The 23671-nt window shown below is 37.9% G+C and overlaps 1 protein-coding gene across 1 annotated transcript in view; it reads right to left on the bottom strand.

The window, feature by feature from the left end:
• The window catches only part of TRPA1 (transient receptor potential cation channel subfamily A member 1), a gene marked incomplete at its 3' end in the record, with an annotated part of 64340 nt that overhangs the window by 38464 nt on the left and 2205 nt on the right, over positions 1 to 23671 (bottom strand). The window contains exons 2-9 of the mRNA XM_080694762.1: positions 19282 to 19441; positions 12962 to 13137; positions 9145 to 9252; positions 6438 to 6546; positions 6130 to 6275; positions 4236 to 4372; positions 1926 to 1974; positions 516 to 615 (exon numbers count right to left, since the gene is read on the bottom strand). Coding sequence (XP_080550888.1) covers positions 516 to 615; positions 1926 to 1974; positions 4236 to 4372; positions 6130 to 6275; positions 6438 to 6546; positions 9145 to 9252; positions 12962 to 13137; positions 19282 to 19441 — 985 coding nt within the window. The remainder of the gene's footprint in view (positions 1 to 515; positions 616 to 1925; positions 1975 to 4235; positions 4373 to 6129; positions 6276 to 6437; positions 6547 to 9144; positions 9253 to 12961; positions 13138 to 19281; positions 19442 to 23671) is intronic.

Raw genomic sequence — 23671 nt, 5'->3', positions numbered from 1 at the left:
TAAGCGAGTTTACCTTCGTGTGTGTGTGTGTGTGTGTGTGTGTGTGTGTGTGTGTGTATCCACTCATAAAGGGGTATAAAATACATGATACATTATATTAGTGTATTAAACCTTAATTTTGAAGTCACAAATATAAATATGGAAACACTGGAAATGCCTAATGGAGAGAAAAGAAAAGAGAGGGCTAATTCTCTTTGTTGTCGTAGCACTGGGTTAGTTTCTGAAATGGGGACAGTTACTGTACCTAAATCATACAGGGCTGACTTGTTCAACTTGTTCAAAGGGGACCAAATGTTCAGCAAATGGCTGGGCTAAAACAATTGTTTTATAAATGTTATCTATGGTTCTGAAACTATCTTTTGAAACACTGCTTCCTCACTGGACAAAAGAATTATTCTAGACATGGAATGTGTTCTGTTTATCTCTGTACTTGTAGAACCTGGTCCAATGCATTATGTACTATCTAGACGAATCCAGTCGTCACTCCAAAGATGGGGTGTGCTCCCCTTGGGTACCTTTAGACAGTAGCAAGTTTACGATATTCCAAGACGCTGAAGCAGTTGCTAGCAAAAGTGGAGAGCGTCCTTCAGAATCCGTGCTATTGATGTCCGCTCCCTAAAACAAAACAAGTCATTCAACCAAGAGCTTAACAAACAACACATGAGCTTACAACACAATATATAAATAACACTAATTTCATGGGATGGTGTATTTGTATTACAGCCAGCACTAAAGCACATGAGTCATTGTAGAATTACTTGAAATTTCCCCATGATCACACATTGTAACATCAGAAACCAAGGCATTCTTTCATAATTTTGACAAAGAAGTCATTTTCTTGTGTTAGGCTTTGTACCCATATCTGTCAATAGATATATTACTATTTAGTTTTTGCTTTTTTTTTTTTCTTTGGTGGTACTGGGGTTTTTCTGGAAACCCTTCTACCTCTGGGCTACACTCCCAGACCAATTTTTATCCTTTACTAGTTTTTTATGTATTGCTATCTATATCCTAAAAATAAAACTATCTGACTTGGAGAAATACTTTATTTTCTACTGTAAGACATTATTTTTAAATTTCCATAATTTAAAAATCTTCCAAACTTATTACATATGTGATTTTAAAAAGCATTCATTAAGAAACCATTCTTCCTTCTTGTAAAAAAAAATCAACAATCTGAAACAGATAACTGAAATAACTGAATTGAAATGACCACATGCACATGTTACACTATGAGTGAAGCCACATTCATTGCTGATATAAACATTCATTGCTTAAATAAACCCACCATACAGTCATCTCAAAACTCACTGATTCTGCTGTGTGCATGGATATCACTATCACTATAAACTGCATTATGATGTGAGACTATACTGTATCAATAAAAGTATAAAAAGAATGAAAAGAACTCATGCTTTCTTTGCAATAAATCTTCAACAGCATTTTCCAATTGCCGCACTTTTTGTGGTTGGAAAGATGATCTGGAGGCATCAGGGACAAACGCTTATAATGGAAGGTGAAGGTAACAGAGACGGCCTGTCCTGCACCCAGCACAAGCCACCAGTGCTCTAGAAGGGTAAGCTGAGGAGCCTAGGCCCAGCACCCCCAAGGGGACCGCTCAGTGGCCACCAAAAGAGCTTTCTCTTCAATGCACCCACAAATTCCGTGCATGTAAAACCTTGAGGAAGACATCATGAAGTACACTTCGGTACCTCTAACCATAGCGGTAATAAAGTTTAGCCATTATATATTCATACACAATATCCTCTTGTTACAAATGCTCATCACCCTTCTGCAAATGTTTCTTTGTTGATAAGCAAAGAATTAAAATGTGTTTTATTATTAAAAAACATATTATGCAATTGTATTATTTTTCAACTGTAAATAGTAATTTAAATAATAAAAAATCTCTGCTGAATAGTTACCACTGAAATTAAGTAGTCTGCTAGTTCATGGTGATCAAATAATGAGGCTCTGCAAAAAAATTAAAGTAATATTAACACAAATACATAAAATAAAGCTACTACGTTCAGAATTTAACTGGATATTGAATAACATTATATAACATTAAAGAATTAGCAACCTTTCAAAATATATAATTGATTCTGGTTTCAAAGTAATAGGAATAGGGGTTCATCAAATACATCACAAAATTTTCTTTCTCCTCATTTAGTGAAACTATTTTCTCCTGGAAAATCATCATGAAGATGTTTTGAAGTGAGTGGTCACTGAAAATACAGAAGAATGGCTGGCATCACTGTGATCAGAACTAATAGCTGCTATAAGGTACACCTGAAATGCACTTACAGACCCCCCACCTTGAGAGGGTCTTCTTTGGCAAAAGTTAACAAAGACGCATTACATTTCTGGAGTTTTTAAGAAGCTTAAAATAACTACAGAGAGACCAAACATATTTTGGTATCATTTCAAAGCTAGTTCTAAGAATAATGTTAATAAAGCAAATATGTAAAGCAAATATGAGTTTCTAAATAAATATTAAAGCATCACAGTAACAAATGTTAATACTAGTGATTTAAAACTTTTTGACTGGGCATAGTAGCACATGTTTATAATACCAATACTTGGGAGGCTGAGGCAGGAGGATCGATCACAGGTTTGCCGTCAGCCTAGGCAACTTAGTGAAGCCCTCTGCAACTTAGCAAAATTCTGATTCCAAATAAAAAATAAAAGGGCTAAGGGTGTAGCTCAGCTAGCTCAGAGTTAAAACACCTCTAGATTCGATCCCCAGTAACACACACACACACACACACACACACACACACACACACACACACCCTCTGTTACTTAATGTAAATCTAATTTTCGTGTTTCTATTCAAACCCATCTCAGTTGTTCTTGGCCCTTTGTACATAAATTTCAGAATCAGCTTGCTGATTTCCACCAAAAGTTCACAAGAGGTTCTAGTTTATTTAAAATATACTAATTATATTAAAAATTTTAGGAAACAAAATATAACATTAAGGTCCCATTTTTCTAAAATAATTCCTACTTAGGCATATTTGTATGTTAGGATTGTATTCTAAAAGCACATTTTACTATACTCAAGTCATTGAGTTTCACAAATGACCAAACATTGCAGTTAGAATTTTTTTTAAAAAAATCCTAAAATGCATCCCATATATTTCGATTAACTTGGGGTATTAATTGCCATTGAGATTTGATAATCTCCCTGTGGCTGAGGATGATCAGCTTCTTGTGTTGGAACAGTTTGTTAACTTATATTGTTGATGGATGCTGCTCTGGATCATTGCTGAAAGAGGTGGGTCTAAATTTTCCTCTATGCTATGAAATTTTAGTTTATAAACTCATTCTAACTGAGTTTACATGAATAGAAAGAAAATCTATTCATGGCTGATGATTTTGCTAATGTGTTCATTCATCCCCACCACCTCATTTTAAAAGCACATCTTACATTGCTAGCTAGAGTTTCTTCTACCTGAAATATAATAGATTTTCTGGCCCAGGTACCTATTGGGAATATCTCTGATCTTTCTGCCATTCACAGGTCGTGTGTGTGTGTGTGTGTGTGTGTGTGTGTGTGTGTGTGTGTGTGTATACAGCCATTTCACTCACATCATTCCTCTCAGCTCTGTAACTCACATGGGGAGTATTTAGTCCTTACCTTCTCATAGGACATATCATCTATATACACTGTTTTCTGCCCCAGCTTCTAGTAAGCTTATCATTTCAGAAACTTTCCCTGATGTATATTTCATTTAAACCCCACAGAAATATTTATTGATTTTAGAGAATTGATTTTAAGTTCCTAAAACTATGTTTTGGAAACATAGTTCTGTAAGTGTAGGGATAAACAGAAGGGATCAGAGGGACAACAATGGAATATCCAATTGTATCTCTCTGTTATGTTCTTTAAACATGAGATAAGACACAGAACAGATTTGTAATGGCTGAAAAAGTTTCATATGTTGTTGTCTTTAGCACGTATGAAGTTCCACTGGATTAAGAAATGGCCCAAAATATGCCAATGAAGATTTTAATCCATAAATATCTATGGCACATTCTATTCTGATTTTGTAGAAATAGATTCCAGTTGAACCACAGGGCTTTTGTTATCAGTTCTTCTTTTCTACATTATAGAATCTTTGATAACATACTTGCTGTTTTTTCTCACATGTACAATGATAACATATATATATATATATATATATATATATATATATATATACATACATACAGAATGATAGAAAACTTACCTGTGAAGCAGGGTCTCGTGATTTCCATCAACTGAATTAACAATATCGCTGCTACCAGAATAGGATGATATCATCAATTTAACAATCTCCGTGGCTCCTTGGGTTGCAGCAAAATGAAGGGCAGTGCACTTCCCATTCTATAAAGAGTTTTGATACCAGAATCAGTGTTTAAATCTCAATTTAAGAATATGATTTATATACAAGTGTGAGTTTCTTCTTCCCAGATCAAAGAATATAAAATTTAATAAGATGAGTTGTGGCCAGTTTCATCTATTAAAAAATATCAATATGAAAATCATAGCTAGCAATTGCGCTTGATTGCAATCTGAGAGCTCTTGGCATATACTGCCACCATTACTGTCTGGATCTCATTCTCCCCCCAGGAGTGTGAAGATCTCATACACTGCTGTAAGCACCCAGTACAGAAAGTGACTCCTCACCCCATATCAGCAGTATGATAGCTCTTTGTTTCTCTATTTAAGGGACATAGGGGCAATGTCCAGAAGCTACATGAGATTAACAATCAATTTCCTCTTCCTCCAGAAACAACAGGCCTTTGAGGTAGATGGAAGGGGAGAGTGGTATCACCCAAAACCCAAGACACTAAAGAAAATAGGGCCTGAACCTTCTGCTTTTGTTAAGACATGTCTGGCACAAGATCAAAACCAGGCTCATTCAACACATTTTCACACATATATTATTAGAAATTAGTTATTTTGAGCTGGGCATGGTGGTACACACTTGTAATTCCAGCATTCAGGAGGCGGTGACCAGAGGATTGAGGTTCACAGGCTGCCTCTGCTGCTTAGCAAGGCCCTTAGCAACTCAGTGAGACCCTGTTTCAAAAAATAAAAGACTTGGCCAGGCGTGGTGGTGCACGTTTGTAATCCCCGCGCTTGGGAGGCAGAGACAGGAGGATCGCGCTGGTTCAAAGCCAGCCTTGCTGGCTTAAGAGACCCTGTTTTCAAATTTAAAAAAAAAATTTAAAAATAAATAAATAAATAAAAGACTAAAAAATGAGGCGGGGAGTGTAGCTGGGAGGTAAAATGCCCCATCCCAGTAGCACAAAAAGAAAAGAATATTAGTTACTTTGTCCTTAGTTAAAGATACAACTTTCCTGGTGTAGTGGCACACACCTGTCATTGCAGCAATTGGGAGGATGAGACAGGAGGATCATAGGTTCAACGACAACCTCAGCAATATCCAGAGACTCTCAGCAACCTAGCAAGACCCTGTTTTAAAACAAAAATATAAAAAGGGCAGGGGTGTAGCTCAGAGCTAGAATGACCCTGGGTTTGATTCCCAGTACAAACGAAAACAAGATATTATTCTTCAGAAAAGAACTATAACCAAACCAAAAATCTTCATGCATGGTCTTTGATGTTCCTGGCTGACAACATTAATATATTATTGACATTGATGATTGGCCTTTACTTGTTTAACAACCGTTGAATTAGATACAATCTTCACTGTATCTGTACTTGTCATGGTTCTTGGTATACTCAAATTTACCAGTATAAAATTTGAATATTCTTGCTGAGTGTGATGGCGCACACTTGTAATCCCCATACTTGGGAGGTGGAGACAGGAGGATCACGTAGGTTTGAAGCCAGCCTCGCTGGCTTAAGAGACCCTGTTTCCAAATAAAAAAATAAATAAAATCGGTCTGGGATTGTAGCTCAGAGGTAAAAGGGTTTCCAGGAACCCCAGTACCACCACACACACAAAAAAATTGTATAATCTCTTCTACTTTCTACATGAATAGAAAGAAATGGTATTTCTGCTATATGCATTTTGAATCTAAATTGACTGTAAAGAACTATAATGCACTTTGGAAAATAGTTATGACAATTCTAAATTAGCTTCTCATGTTACAGTATGATCACTTAATTACCTCTTTCAGATCTATGTGTGCACCATTTTCCAGACACATTTTAATCATATCCAAGTCACCACTTTGGACAGCCAAGTGAAGTGGGCTGACTCTTTTATTATTCACGAAGTTAATATGAGACTCTCTGCTGTATCCAGATTTTTCACCTTTATAAAAAAAATTCAATATGAGTACTTGAATAAAATGATTTTTAATTTAAGACTTACATTTGAGCCTATATGCAAATTCTATTAAATACTTCTCAGATTAATAGCACCTATTATAACAGGCTTCTTTATTATACAGAATGTAGGGAAACCTCCACTCACCAAAACTCAAGATTATTTCCATGCATTTTTTGGCACCTGAAAATGCAGCCTGGTGAACAGGGTAATCTCCCCACTTATTTGATTTACATAGTCTAGCTCCTTTATTTAACTGAAAGAAAAGAAAGGAAAAAAAGTCAATGAAAGAAGTTAAACATCAAATCACGAGAGTGGACAGAACTGATGTGCCTTTCCTGGGCTATCCCATTCTTGTGTTCCTATGTAAAAATTTACAACAAAGTTTAAAGTACAAAACTTAGGCAAGAAGGCAATTTTGGAACAAGGCTAAGATTCTAAAATAGAGATACTTTATATCTTCCAAAAATGAAGTAACACTCAGATACAAAAATATTAGTTCTTTATGATATCCCAGCAGTTCAAAGTCAATTCATTTCTCAATGGGATTGGTGAGATTTTTAAAAAACATTATCATGACTTCTACACTTATTTCCAATTTCTTATGCACATAAGGTTATAATGTTTTCTAGATTATTTCCCTGCATTTATGAAATATTTATTAATTTTTATTAACTAGAAAATAAGGATATATTTATCTAAATTAATAAATAAGATACCAGCCTTCTTACTAAATCATGAAAATCTGGTATTTTCTCTAATGAGGATTCTTATAGAAGAATTTAATCTTATGTTATCTTTATAACTGAGCCAACCATTTTCTCTTTCTTTCTTTCTTTCTTTCTTTCTTTCTTTCTTTCTTTCTTTCTTTCTTTTCTTGGTACTGAGAATTGAATCCAGAGCATTCTACCTCCAAGCTATATCCCCAGATTGATTTTATTTCTTATTTGGAAACAGGGTCTAAGTAGGTTGCTAAGAGCCTCACTAAAATTGCTGAGGGTATCCTTGAACGTGTGATCCTTCAGTCTCAGCCTCCCAAGTACTAGAATTATAAGCACACACCACCATGCTCGGCTAGAGCCAATCATTTTAAACTACCAGTTTCTGTAAATCATTGGCCTTAAATTTTGCTTTAATTTTACAAAAATATAATTTTGAATCTGTAGAATAGTATGGAACCAAATACCTATAATATTGCCTTTAAAGATAACATAACTTAAATATATGTATATAATACACACACATAATTTTGTGGACCCTAAAATAGAAGAGTACTTTATAAAATAATATTGTCGAGAAATAAATTAAGTAAAAAGATTTTTGAGCAATAGAATCACGCAATATACAACTTAAAATTACATTAACAAAGAAATACAATTTTAAATATATATTATTTTCTAATGTGTTTTCAACTTTACTATTTTATTGTTCCAATGTGTTTTTGGTTTTCTTAAAGCTCTTTTTCTCAATTCTCGGTTTGAGTATTTATTTTGATTCTCTATTATTTATTCTCTTTTTGTTCCAGTCATCTCAGTTTATATAATTAGATTATATATTTGCCTTTAAATATATCTAGTAAATATGTTAACACATACATCTCAAAATCAAGTAAATATCTTTAAATTCTTCTGTTTTATTTTACTACTCTCTAGTATGATCAAAAGGAAAACTCAAGTGGTAAAAATACAGAACCTGGCCTGGAGAGCATCAAGTGGTAAGAAAAAATTGAAAGAAAGCCATTGTGGTGCTCGAGTAGTATACGCAGTGCCCACTCCTATGTACACTTAAATGCAAATGCATAACCTAATTATAAGATGGCCTAATTGGACCAAAAGGAGAACAAGTAATAGATAATCAAAAATAAATACCACAACTGACTATATTCATCTTTCCTTTGACCATTTGGAAGCTCAAGGCTAAATTAACACACACAGCCGGCTTTACTTTTTATTCTACATTCTAGCCTGTGTATCAGCTTCATCTTGATTTTTCCTGCCTGTATTTTTTTTTATTGAACCCAGGGGCATTCTATCTTTGATTTATATTACCAGCCCTATTATTTTGAAACAGTTGAAGAAGGACTCACTAAGTAGCTGAGGCTGACCAGGAACTCACCATTTTCCTCTCTCAGCCTCCCAAATATTGAGATTACAACCATAGCCACCATGCCCAGCGCGCGCGCGCGCGCTCTCTCTCTCTCTCTCTCTCTCTCTCTCTCTCTCTCTCTCTCTCTCTTTCTCTTTCTCTCTCTCGGTACTGGAGATTGAACTCAGGAACTTTCTACCTCTGAGCTATAACCCCAGTCCTACTTTTCTTATTTTAATCAAGGTCTCACTAAATTGCAGAGGGCCTATGTAGCTGAGGCTAGCCACAAACCTGTGAACCTCCTGTCTCAGCCTCCAAGTGTTGGAAGTGCAAGCGTGGGCCACCATGCCCAGCTTTATATTTTATTCTTTTTTTTTTTGAGACAGGGTCTTACTAAGTTGTGGAGGGCCTCACCAAGTAGCTGAGCCTGGCCACGAACTTGTGATCCTCCTGTCTCAGCCTCCCAAGTACTGAATTACAAGTGTGCACCACCACACCTGGCTCTATATTTTTGTTTTACTTAGACTTTCTCACATTTCCTTTCATGCTTTATTGATAGTCATTTGTAACCAATCATAGGTCCATTTAGAAACTCAGATGTGTATGTGTATACATATGCATATATATGTATATATTCATAAGTATATATTTTAAACATTTTTTATATTTTATATATTACTTAAAAGGGGAAATGAACCACTATAAATAACAATAACTTGTACCATATTCATAAAAGTATAAAGCAGAGAAATATAATTAATATACAAACCAAAATTTGCAGGGCTTCACTATTGTCTTTAGCGCATGTGATTAACATTGCCGTGTTCCCATTTTCTCCTTCCAAATTAATATTAGTAGTGCTGTGGTCAGTCAAGACCTACATGGAAAGAGAAAGTAATTGTCAAAAAGCTGAATTGCAAATTTCCAAATAAGAACTTGTCTTCCACAAGATTATAAGGTCTCAAATGACAAGGACCAAGTCTTATCATCTTTTTTCACCCTGCTCCCACATAATCTGGTATAATATTCTGCATATAGTTAGTACCAAATAAACTTACTAAAAAGACAAAGTAATGATTATAATATCACATCAATTAAGGCAGACTAGAGTTGCAGAATTAGAAATAGAAAAATTTTAAATATTTAACACAATGTTCTTTACCACTTATTTGTTTTAAGTGAGCTATGTTAATTAATGTCTTCAAAAAATAAAACTGTGGAACCATTTGGAATATGTGTGGAGGGGAAAAGTAAAGAAAGAAGGGAAGAAGGAAGAGAAAAGGGAGGTGGGGAATGCTTTCTTTCACCCCTGTAGTCATTACTCTTTTGTCTAGATCACAAGCATTTTGGAAAATGTCAAAACTCCATTCTTTTCAGTAGAGAAAGAGTTCCATGTAACCCTTTGGTACAACGTAACTCAATTCACATTTGATTTAGGACAGAAACTTTGTGAGGTAAGAAATTAGTAGCTGGGCGTGGTGGTACACGCTTGTAATCCCTGCGCTTGGGAGGCTGAGACAGGAGGATTGCACAGATTCGAAGCCAGCCTCAGCTACTTAGTGAGGATCTCAGCAGCTTAGTGAGACCCTGTTTCCAAATAAAATATAAAAATGGGTCTGGGATTATAGCCTGGAAGTAGAAAGCCTCTGGGTTCCTCCCCCAGTACCACCAAAAAAAAAAAAAAAAAAAGAAAAAAGAAAGAAAGAAAGAAAGAAATTAGTAAACTGATAAAATAGTCAAGTAATTTTTTTGTTGTTGTTGTTAGCTGAGGTTGGCCATGAATCTGTGATTTTCCTGTCTCAGCCTCCCAAGAACTGGGATTAGAAGCATGCATCACCATGTCCAGTTCCAAATAATTTTTCTAATGGAATTAAAGACCTGTTATTCATATACTTAGGAACTGCCAGTTGATTAGTGACCACATTTGTAGGTCTTTAAACATTTTCTATTTCATATTAAATATTTCAAAAATTGCCTCATTTAAGTGGTTTTTTAAACAAAAATCTGAATTGACTGACTAGAGCCACTCAACTTACAGTAACACTATGATAAAATCATGACATATGCTATAATTATATTGTTTTAAAAGCCTATTAAAAAAGCTGTTTCCTGAGCTAGGTGTGGTGGCACATACTTGTAATTCCAGTACTTGGAAGGCTGAGAAAGAGGATCCAGGTTTGTATCCAGCCTTCAGCTACTTAGGGAGGCCCTCTGCAACTTAGTGAGACTATGATTCAAAATAAAGAATAAAAAATCGGGCTGGGAGGAACAGTTTAGAGGTAGAATGCTCCTAGATTCAATCCCTAGCACCACACCCAAAAAAAGCTATTTCCTAAAAACCTTGAATTCTTTAAAATAACAGTACCCTTATCAGATCATGGTGGTACAGGACTATAATCCTAGTACTTAGGAGGCTGAGACAGGAAAATCTCAGGTTTGAGGACAGCTCAGGAACATGGTAAGACCTTCAGCAACCTACTGAGACCCTATTTCAAAAAATTTTTAAAGGGCCGGGGGTGTAGCTCAAAGGTAGAGTACCCCTGGGTTCAATCCCCAGTACCACAAAAAAATAAGTACATAAATAAATATATATAATAGTTCCCATCCTCCTACTAGAATTCCTTTTCAGTAGAAAATGTTCAATGTCAGCATCAACAAATTACTTAGGCTTACTACTGAGCTCTTCTCATAAGAGAAAATTAAACCAAGGTTTTAATACATAAGAACACAGAGGGAAACTGTTGGTGGATGAAGGAAAATTAGGACAAAAGTTTCAATTTATGGACAACAGATCCCTTTACATTCTATTCTCTATGCGGGCACACGCGTGCATGCGTGCGTGCGTGCATGCGTGCATGTGTGGTACTAGGGGTAGAATTCAGGGGCTTTTCTACCTCCGGGCTATACTCCCAGACCAACAGTCTCAGGGACAACCTCAGCAGCATAGTTAAGACTTTCAGCAACCTTGCAATTACCTGTTTCAACATAAAGCATAAAATAGGGCTGGGGACAGCATTTGGGAGGTTGAGACAGGAGGATCGCGGTTTGCAACCAGCCTCAGCTGCTTAGTGAGACCCTTTCATTACTAGTCTCTCACTTCTTTTCTTCTGAAGTTCTTTTCTATTTTTCTCTAGCTTTGAGATTCTTTTAAACTTTTTTTGGCTATGCCATCCTATCTTTTTATATTTGTTGGTCTGAAGATATTTTTTCTAATTAATAAAAGATTTTCAAATGTTACCTGCCTTAGAATACCCAAATCATGCTTTTAGAACCAATGTTCATTCATTTAATGGGCATTTGCACCTAAAAGGGACCTTCAGAGGAATCACTTGTGCCCCCTGAGGGAGTATGTGATGTGCCTGGGGTACCTGCAGTCTCTAGTGGTCCAACCCACAGGGTACCAAAGCAGCACCAAGGTTATGTATAACACAGATGCTAAAAAAAAAGAAGACAACTTGTTGTCAGAGATCTTTCTAATAACCTCCTCAGGAGGCTCTCCAGGCCCATCTTCTTAGGTCCTAATACCCCCACTTGCTCCTCTACTCCTCAGTGATTCAAAGCCACAGTGTGTCAGTGTGGTGCTAAGGCTAGAGATATTCCGATCTGTAAGACACAGTCTTTCCTTCAAGGACAGCCAGCCAGTAAGGAAGAAAATACGTGAACATTTAGAGATAATAAGTACTAAGAATTGTGATGGACACCAAACCAGTGGAGGTGGGAAAGTACAGAGGGGCTTAGGGATCTCTATAAACAATTAGGCTTTGGTGTGACTTAACTCAATAGTCAAATTATCACTCCCAATATTGTTTCCATAGGAAAACTTAGTGTAAATTTCAAATAGCCCATCTTAGAAGTGAACTTCTCAAACACAATTCATTTTTAAATGGTGTTCCTATTTTAGGAAGCATGTGTGTTTTCTAGTGTCTGTGAGATTCTGGGTGTTTTCAAAGCCATGGCTAAAATCTCTCCCCTTAGCCATTTGCCAAGGCTTCCTTTATTTGGACTCACTCTCAAGCATTGAAAAGCAACAAGAAATTCCTCAGTAGTATCCTCATGTCTTCTGTTAATGGATCCTGAGCCAGGCCACCCACCTAACAAAAAACAGCACACCACAATTAAGGTTCCTGTTTCCACTGAGGGGCTGTCACTGTCCTCCTTTCAGTCGCTCAGTCCGTGAGGTGCAAGTGGCAAAGCCTGGGCTTGGGAACTCAAAGGAGAGCAAAATCCCTAATTCCTGCTTTTATCAGTTATGCAACATCAGGCAAGCTTTGAATGTTCTCTGTACCTCACCTTCTCAGCTGTGAAATGGAGATACGAACAACCTTAATTCATAGTTGCTTTTGTAATGAGGATTTGATAAATTAAAACCCAGAGATCTTTAAAAACATTTAGTAAATACAGACTTCAAGAAAGGTGGAGCAACATCATGGCCCTCGTCATCATCAGCATCATCGCCATCAAGTCATGAGAGGTGGACACCAGTCACTTCGTGTCCTGTACCCTGGCTGTTTGGGCTGGCCACTCTGCCCGTGCTGAGAGCGCTGGGTGTGGGTGCCAGCCCCTTTTCCCAGGGCCAGCAGTCTTACCTTTGTGACCTCGTTGTGCATGCCCTGCACAGCTATGTGGAGGGGCGCCATCATGTTGTTATTTCTGAGGTTTGGGTTTGCTCCTTGGCTAAGAAGAAACTTAACACTTTCAACCTGGTTTTTTTCTGCAGCCCAGTGCAGAGGTGTGTTTCCATAATTATCCATTATATTTAGCACTAGAAAAAAAAAGAGAAAAGACATGGATTCGATTTTGTTTGGTCTAAACCAAGTACTACTATAATCAACTGCATCTTGCTTATGAGAAATAAAATTATAGCTTCAGTTCTGGAGAAACAACTAATGGACACCTTTAAGGAATATATGGAAAGACGGTACTAGCTTTATCAATTAAGCTAAATTTCTCTCTGTTGCGCCCATAAGAAATAAATTAGTGCTACATGCTTTATGTTTATGAATGTGGAGATTGTGATAAAATATTGAAACTATATAAGAGCAGAAACTATATGCCAGGCAATCTACTAGGTTCCATATGACTATCAATTAATTGAAGCCTCCAATAGCCTATGTGGTACCACCATGACCACTTTCCTTTATTCATTTTTTTTTTCCCCAGTGGTACTGGGGTTCCTGGAAACCCTTCTATTTTATACTTTTTATTTGGAAACAGGGTCTCTTTTTTTGTGGTACTGGGGTTCCTGGAAGCCCTTCTACCTCTGGGCTACACTCCCAGACCTATTTTTACATTTTTTATTTGGAAACAGGGTCTCCTAAGTCAATGCGCGTGGCTGGCTTCGAACCTGCACAATCCTCCTGTCTCTGCCTCCCAAGCGCGGGGATTACAAGCGTGCGCCACCATGCCCGGCTGGAAACAGGGTCTCTTAAGCCAGCACGGCTGGCTTCAAACTTGCACAATCCTCCATCTCTGCCTCCCAAGCGTGGTGATTACAAGTGTGCGACACCACGCCCGACTATTTATTTATTTATTTATTTATTTATTTATTTATTTGGTGGTATTGGGGTTTCTGGAAACCCTTCTATCTCTGGGCTACACTCCCAGACCCATTTTTATATTTTTATTTGGAAACAGGGTCTCTTAAGACAGCGCTGCTGACTTCGAACCTGCATGATCCTCCTGTCTCCACCTCCCAAGTGCGGGGATTACAAGCGTACACCACCACTCCTGGCTTAATTTTATTTTTAATATACTTTTATTGGTACCTGGTCTTACATTATAATGTAATTCAGAATGATAGGCACATACATGTACATAATACTTGGAAAGCTTCTCCCTGCCTTCCTCCTTACTCCTTCCCATTCCACAGACATGATACTGAGATTGGCATTGATAATTTCATATATGTGCATAATGTCAATGTAAGTATTTGCTTAATTAATTATCCTGCTCCCCCAACCTTCTCCTAAAGCCCGTCCATTGCTCCACTGGTGTTTGTCTTCCTTTATCTAAAGTTTCTCCTGTATCTCAATTACTCCCTAGCTCTTATATATGAGAAAACATTACCCTTTACTTTCTGTGTCTGGCTAATCTCACTTAACATTATGTTCCCCAGGTCCACCCATTTTCCTGAAAATGATATAATTTTGTTCTTCTTTATTGTTGGGTATAATTCTATTTTGTGTATAACCCATAATTTTGTAATCCATTCATCTGTTGATGGATACTGTTCCATGGTGTGGCTATTGTGAAGTATGTTGCTATAAACATGGATATGCGTATATCATTACAATATCCCAATTTTAATTCCTTTGAAAATATACCCAGAAATACATGGACAAGGTGATATATATATATATTCCCAGTACTTGAGAAGCTAAGACAGGAGAATCATACATTTGAGGACAGCCTCCACAAGTAGCGAGACTTTTACCAACCTATCCAGATCCTGTTTCCAAATAAAAAAATTAGTTTGGGAGTATAGCTCAAAGGTAGAATGCCTCTGGGTTCAATCCCCAGTACCATACACACACACACACACACACACACACACACACACACACACAAAGCTAGGAATGGTATAGATGTGTTGTATGGTGAATCTTTCCCCAGTTTTCTAAGGAATCTCCACAAAAATACACTAATCTGAAATTCCACCAACAGTGAATAAAGGTTCCTATTTCTCCACATCCTCACCAGTATTTATTGTTGTTTGCATTATTGATGATTGTCATTTTCATTGGGGGTTAGATGAAATCTCAGTGTATTTTGCACCATAACTAATTTCAAAAAAATGAAAATGCTAAAGTCTAGAAGGGTTGAAAGTCTTGCTAAAACCATATATTGAAAGTTGTGTAAATTTTACTACTTCTTTGAATTTCAGTCTTCTCATGGTCAAAAATAAACATGCATACACACATATATAAACAAATACAGGTTATTGGAAGAATATTATTAAATAATGTATTTAAAGATTTTAGCAGAGAGAGACTTCTGGGAAGATGGTGATAGAGAAAAGTGGGGCTTACGAGCCCCGCTAACAACCAAGCTCTATTACCACAAAATCAGCACCTTTCATGGCCAGAAAACACCATCAGCAGAGAAACAAAAAATGTAATTACAAGGGACAGAGAAAAAGATGGCTGGAAAAACGAGACACCAGAAAGAAACCAGACCGCAGTGCTGCAGCCGGAGCCACGGCGCGAAGCGGCGGGCGCCATTTTCCCTTGCAGCACCAGTCTCCAGAGAGGAGGGGAACTCAGAACGGAGCTCAGAATCAGAGAGGAGATACACCGGCCTCACGGCCGAGGACGCAGCAGCAGCGCCTTACTGATGGCGGCAGCAGCGAGCTAACCGGACGGCACCAGAGCAAAGCACTCAACAGCCCACCAGGCTCCAGAGAGGAACGGCGGACAGTGAGCCGAGGTGAGCCACTGTGGATCAGCCGGGAAGACTTCGGCAGATTTCTCAACGCAGGGAGCATCTAAAGCTCCCAGAGGCTGGGCTCAGCACACCCTGCAGGGACTCAGAGCGGAGCGCAAAACCAGAGAAGAAATATGCCAGCCTCATGGCCGAGGGCGTGGCAGTGGCGGCATATTGCCACCAGCGGCAGCAGCAGCGAATTCACCGAGTCCACTACAGCTCCATCAGCACACTAAACAACAGTGAGTCAAATTGCAGCCCCTAGAGAAGAAATCCCAGTACTGTACTCCCAGGGACTTGACCCAGTGGGGGAGTGGCGCTGGCAGAGATATCACACCATAGGAGAACGCCCAACCTGGCACCCACCATGGTCTAAAGTAGCCTCGATTGACTCCCCGGGTCGGAGACTCTGTGATACAATGCAGTAAAGGAGTAGTAGGGTCTGAGATACCACAGACTCGAGATCCAGAGCACCTTAAGCGAAGTCATAGTGACCCAAGGGAAAAACCCAGAGAAGGCACAAACTTCCAAAATCATGGGAAAGAGGAATAACACTGGAGCAATGAATGCCCACAAACCCATAACATCAGAACCCAATAAAACAGAAAATCAGAGATTTCTAGAAGATCAAATCAGGAAAATAACTGTAGAAATAATAGAGGTGCTTCGAAAAGAATTCAGAGAGAGCCAAAAAGAGATAAAGGATACAATTAATGAAGTAAAGGCCTCAATTCAAAGCATGAACAACCGATTAGACCACATGGAGAATAGAATCTCGCTCTTAGAAGATGATCATTCCAAAAATGAATGAATAGTTTCTAATCTAGAAAAAAAAAATCCGGCAGCAGGAATCTGACATTGAAGAAATATGGGCCCATTATAAGAGAGCTAACCTAAGAATAATTGGAATAGAGGAGGGAAAAGAAAGTGAAACCAAAGGGATCAACAATCTCTTCAGGGAAGTAATAGCAGAAAATTTTCCAAACATAGAGCAAGAGGTTGATACACAGGTCCAGGAAACTTATAGAACTCCCTTTAGACAGGATTGGAGAAGAGGATCCCCACGCCACATAATTGTCAAAATGACCAATGTGGAAGCCAAGCAGAGAATCTTAAAGGCAACAAAAGCAAAGGGCCAAGTGACATTCAGAGGCAAACCAATTAGAATCACTCCAGACTTCCCAAACCAAGTCATGAGAGCCAGAAGGGCTTGGAGTAACATATTCCAAACTCTGAAAGAAAACAACTTCCAGCCAAAAATTTTCTACCCAGCAAAACTTTCTATCAAATTAGATAGGGAAATAAGAAGCTTCCATGACAAACAGAAACTGAAGGAATTTATGTCTTCAAAACCAGCGCTAGAGAAAATACTCAAAGAGATTAACTACAAAGAAGAAATAGGTAACACACACCAGAACCAGAGAAACAAGAATTTCCATCCAACAGACAACTAAGATTGAATACAGTGCACCAATAAAAAAATAAATAAATAAAATAAAAGATTTTAGCAAAGCATCTTACCTATCTATAGCAATTTTTCCAAAAAGTGTTAATGAGAAAAAAATAAAGACACCACACTGGTAAATAACAGACTAGAATTTGAGCTTGAGCCTATGATGCTGTACCTTATTGCTACATATTTTCACAATAGGTAACAGTTAGCATAGAATAAAAATAATATGCCCTTTTCTCCTGCAGTGTGCTATAGCTACTCTAAAGTAGACATGGCTATCTGCTTTATCAACCGTTTAAATCAGTGACAGTACATCTTTATGCCTGGGGAAGGAGAAAAGCATTCACTCATAGCATGATTTGGGAACCATCTACAATATTAAAAAGCATTTCCTCTTTCTGTCCTTTTAAATTCTTCTTACCACAGTCTCCTTTTATTCTTCCAAATGTGTCATTCTCAACAACAACAAAAACAACAACACACACCCACAAACACACACTGGCAATTATACACATCCTCCTACATATCTATTGAAAATTATGTCTGAGAAAGATGGAGCACTCCATTCAGCATCAGGCTTAACAGGAAACTCTGTCTTCAAATTCCCATTCACTAACTAAATAACTTGAATGTCACTTTTATCCCCACCACTTTTCAGAACTCATTTTCACAAAAGTCAGTGAGTTCTTCTACTAATATAAGAGTTTTCTTATGATCGTCTTTCTCCTTGACCTCTCTGGAGCAGGTGACTCTAGTATCTCACCTGTCCCAGTAACTTCTCCCTTGGCTTGTGTACCAACAAGCTCTTTTCTATCTCCCACTTCATCCTTTTCTGGCTCTTTTGATGCTGTTTCCTATCATGAGTTCTCTATCCTTACCTACCTTTGCTAACTATCTGTGGCCTCAAGTATGTTTGTGCATTTCCAGTCTTCTCTATTTTCTTGTATGCTTCTGGTGTTCTGGATATTTCCAAGGGACAGTACCCTGGACTGTTCAAACTCAGCATGACCAAATCTTCTCACATCCTTACTCTCACCTTTTTTTGTTTACTCGTTTTCTTATTTTGGGGATGGTTATACTATTACCTGAATCTCCTAAATTAGGAATCTCAAAGTCAGTTCTAACTCCCTGGCCCTTACTCTTCGAATTCAAATCTTTTGTCAAGCATAGTTGACCTCCATGTTGCATATATCTCTGGAATCTCTCCCTTTCTCTTAATTCAAATCACACAGCCCTCACAGATGCTCATTTCTTCCTATGCTAAAACAGATAACTAATGGAACTTCTACTTCTCATCCATCTTCTACAATATTGGAAGCATAATATAATCAAGATCTTATCACTCCACCTTACTGTTTAGTCTCTGTGTATCTGCCTCCCTCATTGTTGAGGGTTGAATTCCCCAAACAAGGACAGGTATTCAAGGCAGAGAAAGAAAGGCCAGTACATTTCTTGTAGGTGTCAACTTCATTCAGGGATTAGTAATTGTAAAATCACATTAAATGAAATAATATAAAAGGGCACATAATCTATATACAAATTTTTATAATCTGTCTAAAAATGGGAAGCAAATCTGAGTGGGTTTGTTGAGGGTTCCCAGTTTCCAAGTCTCTGACCTATCCTTTGCAGCATTTGCTTAAAAAATTCTGAAGAGGCCGGGCATGGTGGCGCACGCTTGTAATCCCCACGCTTGGGAGGATGAGACAGGAGGATCATGCAGGTTTGAAGCCAGCCTCTGCTGGATTAAGAGACCCTATTTCCAAATAAAAAATATAAAATAGGTCTGGGAGTGTAACCCGGAGGCAGAAGGCCCATGGGTTCCATCCCCAGTACCACAAAACAAAACAAAATAAAACAAAACAAAAAAAAAACAACTGAAGAGTGCTGGTGTGTGGGGAAGCCAGTACTCCATAGCAATAGGATATTCAGGCCTTTGCCATCTGGCACTAATCTACCCTTCAGCATCACTTCCTACCACTCTTCCCCATGGGATGACAGGTGTATGATGCACGTGTTGCAACACTTTGTTACCTTCACAGGAAGAACCACTGATGATCATCTTCATCAGGTCAAGCTGGCCTTCCCCTGCCGCGTGATGCAAGGGGGAGGCATTGGTGTCATCGTATTTGCTTAATTTCCTTCGGCTCTTGATGAAGTTTTGTAATATGCAGGAATTTCCTTCAAAAATTACCTAGAGGCATATAATTAAAACTGTTACCTCAAGCATATGTAAAACTCATGAATATAAAACTAAGCACTCCATAGCCTTAAAAAGTTGATCATTCAAAACTGTTGTGCCTATAAGGTAGGTACTTGAAGACATATAAACATAAAATGGTGTCGGCAAATGCCTAAACACTGATAAGTACATGAAATAAATGTTTTTATTTTCTCATATTAAAATTAATAAACTGTATAAATATAGTCTTAGAGGAAGGATTTTGTTTTGTTTTGTTTTGCTTTGTTTTTTATGTGGTCCTGGGGATGAAACTCAAGAGCATTCTACCTCTGAGCTACACTTTCAGCCACATTTTATTTATTCATTTAATTTTTTTTTTTTTTTTTTTTTTTTGGTGGTAGTGGTACTGGGGTTCCTGAAAACACTTCTACCTCTGGGCTACACTCCCAGACCTATTTTTATATTTTTATTTGGAAACAGGGTCTCTTAAACCAGCGAGGCTGGCTTCGAGCCTGCGTGATCCTCCTGTTCCCGCCTCCCAAGCGTGGGGATTACAAGCGTGCGCCACCACGCTCAGCTCACATTTTATTTAGAAACAGGGTCTCACTAAGTTGCCGAGAGCTTCCTAAGTTACTGAGGCTAGCTTCAAATCTGCAATCCCCCTGCCTCAGTCTCCTAACTACCAGCATTACAGGCATGTGCCCCATTCCCTGTCTGGGGAAAGGTTTTGAAGTAAATTTAAGAGATGTGAGTTGAGAAATAAAAAAGAAAAATACAGAGGTATCATCTTTGCCAGGTGAAAATGGGCTACATCACAAGGGATAAAAATAAAAAAAGTGTTCATGAATGCAAGGATCATTAAATCCAGGAATCTAAATCACTGCCCTCCCTTTGGCTCTCCCGCGCTCTGTTAAGCTCCATCCAGTGCTTCTTTGTAGAAGGGAGCCAGAGCCATCCAGAGACACTGGGCTTTAATCCTCTTGGTTGGCAATCTAGAATGGCTGCCTACTCCCTGGGAGATGAGTAATGCCTCTTCTTTTGACCACTGAGATCCTGGACCACACCAACCTAGGGCAGGTTCCTCTCCTTCTTTCTCTCTGCATGTAAGATGGTCTACCGGTCTTATGCCCTTACCTGGGCCAGGTATCCTTACTTCTTTAATTGGACACAGTCAGGTCACTTCATTTAACCAAAGACATATTGGGGTTTTTTTTTTTGGGGGGGGGGATTGTTTTTGTTTTGCGGTGCTGGGGATGGAACCCAGGGGCATTCTACCTCTGAGCTGCACCCCCAGCCCGATTTTTATTCTTTATTTTGAAACAGGGTCTCATTGAGTTGCAAAAGGCCTCACTAAGTAGCTGAGGCTGTCCGCAAACCACAATCCTCTAGTCTCAGCCTCCCAAATGCTGAGATTACAAGCATGCGCCACCACGCCCAGCTCCAAAGAAATATTGTGAATGCAAAGTCAGAATCTAAACAAGAGGTGCATGGAATATATATATATATATATATATATATATATATATATATATATATTTGTTGTATGCTGCATGCTAAAAAAAATCAACATGCATTAGAAGCTGAGGTTGGGGTAAAAAAAAAACCCACAAAGTACAATGACTGTGTAATAGAATGAGATATCATAAAGCGTAAGAACAGGCATGGAGGGCAGGATCGATAGGGCTTTAGACCCGTAGGCTGCTGTCATGGGCCTATGAATGTGTGATTCCAGATAGATACCCATTTCTACTCAGGTCAGGGAAAGAGCCGTGCTTTAAAAAATATCTCACTTTCCCCTAATACTCTTGTGTTTTCTTTATGTTCTCTATACTCGCCAGGTATAGATTGAAGATTATTTATTAGGAGTGGTATTGTGTTTCCTCCTTGGGAAATTCTGAGGTGACAGCGTTTACATTCTATCTTAGATTCATTCTTACAAGATGCAAAATAAATCCTCTTGAAAGGCTCATGGTATAAATAGAATTAAAGTCTAAAAATTAAGTATGCCTTTAAAGACCATTTTACTTAATGTTATTCTGTAAAAAAAATTACAAAAGCTTCATGTAATGAACTTGTATCCTGCCTTACATTAGTACTAATATTTTTGTAAATATGTTGGTTAATAATATATATTAGGTTCTTCCTGAAACTTTCAATCTTTTATTTTCTTTGTGGTACTGGGTACTGAACCCAGGGGCATTCTATATTTGAGCTATACCCCTATACCTTCAGCCCTCACCCTTTTAAATTATTTTGAAACAGGGTCTCACTAAGTTTCTGAGGCTAGCCTCCAACTAGCAATCCTCCAGTCTCAGCCTCCCAAGTACTGAGGTTACAGGCATGCACTACCACCCGGCTCTCAATCCTCTTTTAATATCCATGTTAATTGATAATCTATTTCCTTATTCAATTATATATGTGTAATGTACAGAATATTAAGAATTTTATAAATCATTGATCAAAGAAATATTTAATTATACTTTAACTGATAAGATTTCAGTCAAATTTGATTATAGAAGTCTTGCCTATATTTGACAGTGAATAGTGTTATTAATAAATATGAATGGCATATTTTAGTCTACTAACATTTTACATTGTTTAGATTATAACGATATAATTGATCATATACTAGATCAAAGAGGCAGAAATGCCATTGCATTAGGTATTGCATTAGGTATTCTGATATTTGACTACCAAAGGCGACATCAAATGCAGTGCTGAATTGCAGGTTTGGGCCCTAAACTGAAGCCCAAGCCAAGTAGTGACGTGTTTCTAAATTGCACACGGTGGCCAGATTGGGAGCCAGGTGTTGCCAGCGTGCGCTATGCTGTTGTGTTCATGTCCCGCTTGAACTCTGCAAAGCCCTTTATCTGAAGGAAAGGTACCGTCTTCTTCAAGGGAAGGAAGGAAAGAAGGAAGGGAGGAAGGAAGGAAGGGAGGAAGGGAGGGAGGGAAGGAAGGGAGAGAGATAGGAAAGATGGAAAACCCAGAGCTCTTGTAGTGTAGCAAGTGAGGCCTCAGGGACTGGTATTTACACTAGGAATTTCCTTGACACTTGATGAGTTCAAATTCCCTAGAGACTTAAACAAATCAGTGTGAAGTATAGAAAAACTTAATGGCACCCCATTCTACTTCTATGGCAACATATAGATTAAAATTATTTTTCAGTGTACCTTCCAGATTTGCAAATATGTGACCAAGGTAAAAATTAATCTAAAAATTTTCCAAAGTGATTTCTTAATAAATACTTAATTACATAAACTCGATGTAAAATGTTCTACAAGACAGTAGTTTTTAATGGAACCTACTATACAATGCCTATTTTTTTGAAAATTATAGAAATTATCCCCAAACAAAAGACCTAGATACTTGCTTTAATTCTACCTTTGATTATGACTGGTCATGTTTGCATTATGTGTGTGTCAAAAAACTCACCAGAGCATTTCTCATTACTGAAAAAAAGCTATTAAATAGCCTTACAATACTCATGTTTAAATATACTTAGCAAAGAATTTTTTATCATATTAGACATAATTCAGTAAAAGTCAGGTTGAAAAAAATCTCACAATTTTGAAATTTAGATTTAGCTTCTGTTATCAAAGAATAGCATCTAAGAAAGCACTCTTCAATGGTAGAATCTTAATTAAAAGTGTGTCATTTCTCAACTAAAACACAGAATTCCACATAAGCTACACGACTAGATTCAGGACATAATAGACTTTAGAGAAGCTAATGCAAACTGACCTCTTTAAAGCAGAGATTTCAAGTCCCTCTGTTTTAGTTTTATTGATATATGTATGCTGTTATCAGTCACAAGGAGAAAAGCTAAGGTGAGATATGCCAGCGACCTATTAACTCTATTGAAAGAAAATTACTGTAAAGTCAAAAGGCATCAGTGTGATGGATCTGTTCCCACATTTCTCATCTTGTAAGTTTTTTTCTTTAATCCTTCATTTTGTTTTTTCCTTCTGGTACTGAGGATTGAACATGGGGGTACGCTATACTGAGCTACATTCTGATTTTGTATTTTCTTTCTCTCTTTTTCTAGGATTTCTCTAAGTAGCACAGGTGAACCTGAATTTTGCCATCCTCCTGCCTCAGCTCTTTCAAGTAGCTGGGATTCTAGGGGTGTGCCACTGAGCCCAGCCGATCCCTCAGTTTTGTTAACATTCCTGAGATACGGTGTATAGGTACTAGAGGAAATATGTCATATACCATAACTTTCAAATCAGGAAGCCACCA

This window comes from Muscardinus avellanarius (assembly GCF_963383645.1).
Source record: "Muscardinus avellanarius genome assembly, chromosome: 4".
NCBI classification, from domain to species: domain Eukaryota; kingdom Metazoa; phylum Chordata; class Mammalia; order Rodentia; family Gliridae; genus Muscardinus; species Muscardinus avellanarius.
This window is presented reverse-complemented; position numbering and strand designations above follow the sequence as displayed.